Raw genomic sequence first — 11,781 nt, forward strand, 5'->3', positions numbered from 1 at the left:
ATTTACCTGGTTGAATCTGAGACTATAGTCTCAGGTTGAATAATGCTCACCTTACTATATATACCATGAACAGTAATTTATATAATGTTTTCCTCGATATTATTATAAAATTACAGACAACAACATATATAAAGATACGAAGTAAAGAGTAATGTGCACCACAATCGGGGAAAGATAAAGAGAAAGAGCAGTTCCTATAAAATGCAATTCTATGAACAGTATTCACTGTGTCTAAACCACACCGGCAAAATTTGTTCGGACTCGATGGTATTGTGGCAATATTGGAATTAAGAGTTATTTATTAGCTCCCTTTTTAGCTTGAGCATATTTACATTTTTATATAATTACTATTGTTTACATGAAAACTTTCACCTGTGTGTATGTACACAATAACTTTACTCCTTTTCTAAACCGGTTATTAAAAGTTAAAGGTAAGATGGTGGTGCTTAAATTGCAAATCTTATTTCAAGAAAATACCATTTGTTAAGTCATTTTGATATTAATTATATACTGAATTCACATTTTACACAGTGTCCAGAATTCATACTTTCCTCAAAGGTAACTATCAGAATTCATTACAGCCATGCTGTTTACTATTACTGTTCTGGACCAATTCGTCTCCTAAATGTTTAGGCTTCATTTTGGGTTTTAACTTTAGGACTTGGGTATAAAATGCTTTAAATGATACAGTTTAAAATCCTACTTAAAGTAAGACATTTCCCCCACTTTATTTAACTTCTGTATTGTTGTAACTGCCATAATATTAGAATATCTATTGTGTATTTTGGTATGAAATAAATATGATTATTGAGGTATTATTTCTTTAAGACTTCTTTTCCTAGAATGCTGGCTTATACTTGCCCAAATCATTATCCGGTCAAGTATTAGCTTTGTCCTCCCAGAGAATTGTCCGTTATGTCGGTTGTTGTAGACACTTGTCCCCTAGTGTGACAAGGTGTCCAGGGCAGAACTGGTCTTCATTGTTTATGTAAAGAACCTGGGTTTATTTGGTATTTCGTGGCTGCGCTAGCATTAAGTAAAAAGGTATCCGGAAAACGTTACTTTTACTTGAATGTTAGATCAGTACGTTCACAGTATCTAACATTGGGCACAATGACGGAACATCAATAGACAGAAGAAAGATAGATTTCTCCTTATTTTCTCATGTTTTTTCATGATATCAAAGAATATATAAACATATACAACTATTTTCTATTGTGATATGCAATATTTTCTACAACTGTTCTATATTAACGGAGAAATAAGTAAAAATGCATGTCAAAATGACGAATTGAGTGAACCTTGCCTCGAAATTGTTTAATTTCTCGTTAAATTGTTCACATTGTACGGAAAGAAAGGTACGGGAAGATAGATACTGACACGGAGATTGCAAAACTAGTCATTATGAGCATCTCAATACTTGTATCTCTGTGTATGGAACGAAAGAAATGGGTCAAGTCAAAATGGAACTGGCCGGTTTCGTCAATGTTTACCATCCGGTTTCGTGATTACCACAATATTTAGATGACTGACCAGAAATGACCACATGTGTACTATGTACTGTCAAAGTACTCTTCCACATAAATAGATTGTTATCAGAATCAGCTAGTGGAAAATATTCTGACTTTTGAATTTTACATGTATCTATACAAGACCCCCCTTTTTTATACAAGTTTTGGCAATGCAAACATTTGAAAACAGAGTATTTGTATTCAGTATTTTATTTTTTTATATTTAAGCGTATAACTAAATCTACAATATAAATATGAATAAGAAATTACGGATTTTGTAAAATATTTTTTTGTATATATACTGGAATGAAACTTGAGAAGTTATCGAATATAATGTTCTTGTACCACAGGCACACTTTGAAAATGTTTTCTCTTAATAAAGGTGTTAAAAATCCTACACACATTTTGACATTTTTAATAGTTCCACTTTTACAATGTATTATTGCAACTTGTGCACTTTTGAAAAATAAAATATAGTTTTGTAACGAAACTAATCCACCTCAAGTCGTGTCACAACATTTAGCCTGATTCATTTACTTTTCTGCATTGGCTAGAGGTATAGTGCAATTTGATATCTCCTAAATTTTAGGATGAAATTTGGCGTTTGTCCTATAACTGAATAATAATAATAATAATAATAATAATAATAATAATAATAATAATAATAATAATAATAATATATTATTTATTATTATAATTATTCGACAAATAGTGTTTAAAAAGTTTTACGTATCAATAGTTTTAAAGATATTACTACAGTTTAGTAGTGCAAAAGGCGAAAAATATAGTTCAATGGTTCGTTGTTAGAAACTTGGGCTGAGAAAAGTGTTCACTTCTATGTATTTAACTGCACACCTAGCCTTATTACTGTCATTCTACATTGAACAATAGATAAAGTGATTCCTATTTCAAAATGTGTTTTTGGAGAGAAAAATCCATATAATCAGTAATGGATGGCAATGAAATCATATAAAAAGACAACATGAAACAACCTCACATGCTTCCAACAAAAATATTGGACGAAAATAGAAACATTGCAAGAGTAAAAAAAAACGTTTTTCACTTGAAGCATGGCAGACATTGAATGATTCTTTAAACTTCAAAAGAAAAAGTACACAATAGAAATGTACATATGCATAAAGATGTACACATTCATCACTGGTTTGTGATAGCTGCTTAAAGTGGTTTTACCAAAAATGCGTCAGACTGAAACACGCTCTAAAAACAACATATTGGATTTGATTTTGTAGAAGCTGTCATTGTAAATAAAATTTAAAAAATGTATGCAGTATTGTAAATATCAAATAAAAGTTTTGAGATTTTATTTTAATACTTATTACTAGTCCCAGTTTACATTTCAGTGCATTAATGCAGGAACATATACATATCTATAATACTAAAATAACGAGGTCCAATTTGTCAGCCGTCATGGGGTAAAAACGACAAATCAAAGAATTCAACTTTATATATAGCTAATATAGGACAATGGTTTAGATTAAAAATTCCACCACTCCAGACCCTTTTGTTTTCCACATAATTAATATTGCCAATAATTAACAAGTTCCGGGTCGAATCCGATACCGATACCAAAAGTATATCCACCTGTTACCTATTACCTTATCTGTACCTTCCGCACCTGACAGGCGCACCACCGAACGGTGTATTTAGGATTTTGCTTTATACACTGGTCATCACAGGGTTGACACTTTTAAATGCAATCATTGTCAAATTGTTCCCTATTGCAGTATTTTAATCAGTAAGACTTTCTAAGATACAATACGAATACAAAAAAATTAAATAAGGCGTTTAGGTACAGTTTACAATTTGTTAGCGTGCATGACGTAAAACAGCGAATCAAAGAATTCAACTTTATTTATAACTAATATAGGACAATGCTGTTGATTAAAAAATACTCCATTCCAGGACCTTTTGTTTTCCAAATTTTACCAATAATGGATAAGTTCCGAGTCGACGGGTTCAAACAGAAAGATTTGAAAACATAGAGAACTATCTTATAATCGGCATTTGAGTCATGACAATACCAAATAAGGCTTATGCATAGTTATATACTTTAATTCAGTCACGGACTTGCGATATCGCGGGTGTGTTCTAGTATATATATTAGATATATTGTTCCCAGATTAATGTAACAATAGCGCAATGAAAACGTAGACCCAAATATTATTTCTACATTCGTAATTAATCGATTCCTTGCTCAACCTTGCATTACGGCAATTAGTCTTCAATGTAACATTTTTTTTTTCATTTCTTTTTGATGTATAAATATGTTTGTTGTATTGAAATGAAAATCTCAACAAAATGAGAAAAAGTATGAATTTCATTTTTAATTGTCATATTTAAGAGAACCTAAAACTTGCTTCTTTTGTAATTGTTTAAGCAATGTAAAATAAAGGAAAACAAATAAAAACAAAAAACTGTTTTGTTATGAAAAATATTTATGCGACATTTATAATTATGTCTCTGATATTTACAGCACATTTTCTGAGTGAGACGGGGAGACTTAATGAAGCAGCTCAGCTCTATGAACAAGCTATCATCAAATCTCCACAAGATTTTGAACTAGTCTTTAATGCTGCTAATACATTAAGGTAAAACATTTAATCTTAGCTGTTTTTAAAAGTCATGTCTTATTCATCTATTAAATGGTCAGACTAGGCCACAAATCTTGCACTAATTATGCATGAAGTATTTTTGCTGGACATTAAGCAATCACTTATTGAAGTTGTTGCTTAATGATTTTCAGTCTGGAATCTGATCTGTCAAATGTTCTTTCTGATTCAATATACCAGTTACAAATAATAAACAGTTGAGTGATATTTTGCTCCATGTTGAAGGTCTTACTGTCACTTTGAGATGTAGAACAGCAATCATATTACTTTTCCTTTGTTTTTTTTTATGGTTTTTCAAGTGCAAGTATCTGTCTGGATAGAAAAGGTCTTGCATTTATAGATCATATTCTTCACCTGTATATATGTATATCTGATTTTATTTGACATGAAAACATTAATTATTTATTATTTCAGACAAGTTGGAAATAATGAAAGATCAGAACAACTGTATCAGAGAGCAACATCTATAAAACCTAATGTAAGTAAAAAGGGGGATTACTCTGTGTGATCATATTTATTCATTCTTTAAATCTTCTTTATTCATTGATAATGGCCTTTTAATTTTAATTTTCAATGATTTAAGAGAACTCTTAACAATTGCATTTAGATTTTAAAATGTTGTTTCTGATGACTTAATTTAGGTCAAGTTCAATATTGACTTTTGTCATTTAGGAGTTAAGGTCTTTGATTGATTGGAAAATGGTAGTTTCTGTTGTTTACTGACAAAAATGGATTTCTAGTTTGATTATTACAAATATAACTTGAATTCTAAAACTACTGTGGATACATTAATATTCATTGAATACCAATTTTCATGGATTTTATACCCATGAAATTAAGTGTTACAACAAAAGACAAATTTTCTAAAGGCTTGTATGAAGACTTGGGTAAAACAACAAAATAAAATGTCGCAAGTTTTCCTTCATCCATGAAAATTAGTACCCACGAAAATATATGAATCCTCAGTAATAAATGTGCATGATAAATTGAATTCTGTATATCTTCAGTGTTTAATATTTAGAGTGTATTTGTATATTTTACAGAGTGCTACAGCTCATATGAACCTTGGTGCCATGTATCATATCAACAATAAACTCAAAGAGGCTGAAGCCAGTTATCTTCGAGCCTTAGAACTTAAACCTGATGATGTCACAACACAACAAAATCTCGTCAAACTACGAAATTTGATGTCAAAATCATAAGACTGAAGGAGACATCAGCTGTTAGTCTCTAAGGTGTAAAGTCAAATGGAATAAAGTCACTAGCTGTTTGTCTCCAAGGTGTAAAGTCAAATGGAATAAAGTCACTAGCTGTTTGTCTCTAAGGTGTAAAGTCAAATGGAATAATGTCACTAGCTGTTTGTCTCTAAGGTGTAAAGTCAAATGGAATAAAGTCACTAGCTGTTTGTCTCCAAGGTGTAAAGTCAAATGGAATAAAGTCACTAGCTGTTTGTCTCTAAGGTGTAAAGTCAAATGGAATAAAGTCACTAGCTGTTTGTCTCCAAGGTGTAAAGTCAAATGGAATAAAGTCACTAGCTGTTTGTCTCTAAGGTGTAAAGTCAAATGGAATAAAGTCACTAGCTGTTTGTCTCTAAGGTGTAAAGTCAAATGGAATAAAGTCACTAGCTGTTTGTCTCTAAGGTGTAAAGTCAAATGGAATAAAGTCACTAGCTGTTTGTCTCTAAGGTGTAAAGTCAAATGGAATAAAGTCACTAGCTGTTTGTCTCTAAGGTGTAAAGTCAAATGGAATAATGTCACAACATAATTGATCTAATCAATTGTAATCAAGCTTTTTTATCTGATGGGTAAAGGTCACCAAATAATTTGAAGTATATTCAACAAACTGTTGCCTTGTAGCCTTAAAATTTAATTTTACAAAGTGAGATAAGCACCAAAAAAATAACCATAATTTTATAGAAATTGACTTTAATTATATCATGAAACAAAGAATTTCATCAGATGCCAAAGAGATGAATTTAACTTTTTCACATCAGAGAAGCAATTCTTGAAAATTTGTATTTTGATGCATACCTTTACATTAAAGAAGATTACCCTTTTTTAAAGATTTGCATGTCATCAGTGTTTATTAAATATTTAATTTATTCTCTCGTGGTGATTCAGTGGGTTTCATTATAAATGTTAGCATGTCAGCAAGTCATTAGGGATCATCTTTTTTCATGTGTATAAATGCATCATAGATATATCCAATCCATCTTCATTTATACATGTTGGTTGAATTACATCCATGTAAAGCTTGCTTAAAGTGAGCAGTTGTAAAAAAAAAATGTGCTTTGTTATATATTATAATATATATAAAAATATATGCTTAGCATGTGTGATCATTTATGTTATGGTATAAATTATTTTTATTGATAGAGGGAGGTTATCCATACAATAAGGGGAGGTTATTCTAATGTAGTTTGTTTCTAGTCAAATTAGAACTATATCTCATGCATATGGTAGAATGCTCAACTTTTCTGATTTAATGACAAATGATCCATTTTACCAAGATCTTTCTTTAATGTATTGTTCAAGGATTGATCAAATTCATTTTAAATGATTTGAAACTTCAAGACCATACAATTAATGACGTATAGGTATACATGTAATTGATATACAACAGAAAACTACAATTGATGATGTTTAAATAATATGATTGATACACAATAGAAAAGTTTGAATCAGAACAAGACGAAACAAGATACATTACTTAATTATAACAAAAGGCATTGCAAACATTTACTTCGTTCAACGCTTTTTTTTTATCTTTGGTGAACGATCGATCATTTGATCGCATTATTGAATTATTTTATATAGGGACTTGATTTTTTTTTTGAGGAATGGGGAGATTTGCTAAGGAGAATTTTTGTTTTGCAAGTCTATTTTTTGTTTTTATAATACATGTAACTTGTACTTTTACGCAAGATGATTTTCATTATGGAGGTGTTTTTATTTTACTCATTTTGGATGAAGAATATCACTTGAACAATGATATTTCTATGTTTTATGTAGTTATCTAATGGTTTGTTATGTTGTAGAATGAATTTGACTAACTGACTGTATATGTATCATCAGTATTTGTGTCATATTTATGTAGCCTGATTAATTAGTCAGTGTCTCTGCTTCTAAAGCTAGTCAGAGTAAAAATTGTATTTGAATCGCTGCATGGTAACAATTCATAATTCTGAGTTCAAATTTAGTTTATTTAACTACATGCAACACAGATATGGTAATTTAGAATAAGATCTTTTTTTGAAGGGTCTTTACAAAAAAGAAGTTATATAAAAAAGTATCTTTGATATTCCGAGAGATGCAATCCTAGAATACTTTTTGTGGGTTTTATTCACCATTTTGGAAATAAAAGTTGTGATAATGATTCTGCTTAGTGGTGTTAGTTTCTAACCTTCTGCATCATTTGGTCTCTGGTGGAGAGTTGTCTTATTGGCAATCATACCACATCTTCTTATTTTCATATTACTGTTATATGGGTAGCTTCCTCATTTGCAATCATGCTGCATTTTTTATTTTAATGAAAGTGCTTGTTAGAGGGAGGATACTTTATTTTCAATATTTTTTCTTCTAGTATCATCTAGTGCAATGTGTTAGATATTCCTAAGACAGTGATTGAGAGGGGACCACTGAACTTAATTCTATTTTTGTATTTTATATTATACACCTTATGAACAAACATTCCAGAACTTTTTTGATACATTTGAATTTAAAACAATATTGTTATTATTTATATTTATAAATTCCACATTCCATAATTTTGCATTTAATGATTCCATTATGATTTGCTTGTTAATTTATATTATTAGTTGGGTAGTTTAAATTTTCTGAAATCCTTACTTTCATAGCAGAAAATTCTTCTGCATTTCAAAGGTAAAAAATAAAGTGTTATTTTCATTAAATGCAAAAATGAACTAGTCATGATAGTGATGAAATTAATTTCTTCAACTTTAAATCTGAGAAGCTATTAACTTTTTAATACAATAGCCTTTGATAGTTCGTTATTGGTACATATTAATCATTCCTTTGTTTGTATTGAGTACTTTATAAAAGTTTTAAAGACATTTCCATGTGAATTTTGATCAAACCCATACCCATTTCATTGTATTTGCTTAATTTTAACCATGTTTAGTAATTGATATTAAGAAATTGAAATCTTGATCTTCATACTAGCAATACTGGTAGTTATTCTATTTCAAGCCATATCTCTTTAGTGAAGTAGCTTTATTATCTTGATCTTCATACTAGCAATACTGGTAATTATTCTATTTCAAGCAATATCTCTTTAATGAATTAGCTTTATAATCTTGATCTTTATACTAGCAATACTGGTAGTTATTCTATTTCAGGCAATATATGTTCTTTTTAGTGAAGTAGGTTTATAATCTTGATCTCCATATGATACTAGTAATACTGGTAGTAACTCTATTTCAAGCAATTATTATATTTCTTATTTTTAGTGAATTATCTTTATAATCTTGATCTTCATACTAGCAATACTGGTAGTTATTCTATTCAAGCCATATCTCTTTAGTGACATAGATTTATAATCTTGATCTTTATACTAGTAATACTGGTAGTTATCTATTTCAAGCAATATGTCTTCTTTTTAGTGAAGTAGCTTCATAATCTTGATCTTCATACTAGCAATACTGGTAGTTATTTTATTTCGAGCAATATCTCTTCTATTTAGTGAAGTAGTTCAATAATTTTGATCTTTAATTATTTAGCACTGTATTTTCAATAATTGAATTATTAAACTTCTTGATCTTGATATTTTTATTGATGCAAGTTTTTGATGATTGAATTGTTGAAATGTTGATCTTTATATATTTAGCAATATCTTTCTTTGTTATATTGTTTTTGTTTTTTGAAGACATTGATTTATTTTACATTTTTTGTGAATTGTTAATGCTCATTTTGTTAAATATGATGAATAAAGTTGTTAAGAAATGCAAGTTGATGTTATTTCTCAACCAAGAGAGCCATGAAAGAAAATACCACATTATATTATAAATGTGTTTCTAAAGCTCTTTTGTGGATTTGTCTCCAACAAGAATGATCAAACCTTAGCATATGAAAGACAGGGATGTTTACATACAACATCTTCTTTTTTTATATATACATTGAAATGTATAGAATCAGTTACAAGCATTTGTAAGCTCTTTACTTTTATGTTTACACACAATGGATTGAAATTATGCACCTAGAGAATGTAAAGCACTAAAGCAATATTCACATATAGCTGAGATTGTTCATCTTAGTATATGTAAATCTAGACTATATGTTGCTGTGGGAATATATGACTGGATTAAAATGAACATGGAGCCTTTGCTAACACCCATCTACATCTACTTGACGGAAATTTATTAAATTGGTTTCAAAGTTACCTAAACAACAGACAACAGCGAGTTGTTATTAAACAATCTTCCTCTGAACTTTGCAGTATTTCAGCTGGTGTCCCACAGAGTTCTGTTTTGGGACCGCTGTTATTTATTATCTATATTAATGATATTGCTGAACACTTGATTTCTTTATGTAGATTATTTGCAGATGATACATCTCTGGGCTACTCTAGTCGTGACACGACACAAATACAATCAGTGATCAGTCACGACCTGAGTGAGCTCAGCGATTGGTCTAAGAAATGGCTGATGTCCTTTAACCCAGCAAAAACAGAAATAATGTTGTTTTCATACATTGAAACTCCAGAAATGAATTTCACTTTCAATGGTAAGAGGATTGAAGTTACAGACTTCCACAAACACTTGGGTGTTACTTTTAGTAAAGATGCTAAATGGAACACCCATGTGGAAAATATCATAAAAAATGTATCTAAACATTTAAATGTACTTAGAAAATTAAAGTACAGGATAAGTAGGAGAAACTTAGAAAAGCTTTACTTGACTTTTATTAGACCGCTTCTCGAATATGCATGTGAAGTTTGGGATAATATGGGTGTGGGTTATTGTAAAAAATTAGAACAGCTGCAGCTTGAGGCAGCCAGAATTGTAACAGGTCTTCCTATTTTTACAAGTAATAGAATTATTTATGATGAGATTGGTTGGGAAACTCTAGCTGAACGAAGAGAAAGAAGGAAGTTACAATTATTTTATAATATTCAACATAATAATGCACCAGCCTATCTTTGCAATTCAATTCCACCAACAATCCAAAGTACAGCTGTTTATCCATTACGTAATGGGAATGATATAATATACCCTTTTTGTAGACTTTCATTAACCCAAGAGTCCTTCATACCTTCAACAATACGACTGTGGAATAACCTTAATGTGGTGACACGCAACATTGACTCTTTAGGTAAACTTAAAACCGAACTAAAAAATCTTAAATTGAATTCAAAAGCCCAAGTACCAAAACATTATGACTTTGGCAATCGTAAACTCAATATTATATTGACACAACTTAGGTGCTCAGCTTCTTTTTTGAACTATGATCTTAACAGAGTCAACATTATTTCAGATCCGTCTTGTAGTTGTGGTGCTGAGTTCGAAGATTCACGTCACTTCTTTTTTTATTGTCCTAATTATTCGAATATAAGAACCAAATTATTTAAAAATCTACATTGGTTACCAGATAACTCTCTACTAAATTTGAACACCTTAACCTCCGACGATAAGTCTTTAGGGGACGACCATTTGATATTCTGGGGGGGGGGGGCAAGAGGATTTTGAAAATAGATAACTCAGCCTTGATAATCACAAAAATAAATGGTTTGTTCTGTGGTAGTTTGAAAATAAATTACCTGACTTGCAATGTATAGAAAATAAATAACTCAGCAGGTCTAATCGAAAGTATATGAGATGGCACCAGATTCTTCATAAATTCATCTTTTTTCCCAAAAAAAATCGGGAAACACTTCCCAAATTTTTTAATAACAAAAGTATAAATATTATTTAAATATACTTGAAATGTCTGAAAATTGGTTTCATTTGACTTGAAGTATATTGTCTCAGGAAACCTTACCTCACCTTTATTTTAACAGGGCCGTAACTCCATGTAGGAAATTTCAAAACCAAACGCTTGTCTCCATATCAAATTGTGTTCACGGCCTTGCAAGAAGAAAGTTCTGTTTTCCCTCAGACTTATAGCCCTGATTTTTCGGGATCAATGTTTCTTATTTATTTGTCTTTTGTTCATTGATTGCCCTTCTGTATTCTGTTAGTGTTGCATTCCTTTTGTAATCTATTAATTTTGTTATGAACTTGATCATGAGTTTAAAAAAAAAAACAGCAGCCACAGGCTTAACTATGTGAATTCCATTTTTGCTTTATCATGCACATTGGTCTTTTGATGTTTTCCCTACAAACTTCAGTCTTACACTAAATTTATACATTTTGCTTTGAGACCAAAATATTGTCAAAAAATTATTAAAACAAAACTTCATTTTCAGATTATGAAAGGGTCTTCCGAACACCCAGAAAGCATGATTTTGCATCATTTGCTCTATAGCTTCTTGGGCCTTCAGTGGCTCCAAAACCCTTCAAAACAATTTTGACCTCGCTCCGCTCGGCATAGTAGGTTTGCCAAAACATTTAAAAGTGCCTAGTTATAACTAAACTTAATACTATGTGTATATGCAGTTGGGAATTTAAAAGATTCATTTCTGTA

General features: G+C 30.5%; 1 protein-coding gene across 1 annotated transcript; it reads left to right on the plus strand.

Annotated features, from left to right (window-relative positions):
* The first annotated feature begins 3,986 nt into the window (after positions 1-3,986).
* On the plus strand, positions 3,987-6,021 carry LOC139492698 (protein O-mannosyl-transferase TMTC2-like). Its single transcript, XM_071280850.1, has 4 exons — positions 3,987-4,120; positions 4,556-4,619; positions 5,185-5,376; positions 5,872-6,021. Exons 1-3 carry the CDS (start codon positions 3,987-3,989, stop codon positions 5,341-5,343), a joined length of 357 nt encoding a protein of 118 aa, XP_071136951.1. The 3' UTR covers positions 5,344-5,376; positions 5,872-6,021.
* The last annotated feature ends 5,760 nt before the right edge of the window (positions 6,022-11,781 follow it).

Source organism: Mytilus edulis, chromosome 10 (genome assembly GCF_963676685.1).
Source record: "Mytilus edulis chromosome 10, xbMytEdul2.2, whole genome shotgun sequence".
Taxonomy (NCBI): domain Eukaryota; kingdom Metazoa; phylum Mollusca; class Bivalvia; order Mytilida; family Mytilidae; genus Mytilus; species Mytilus edulis.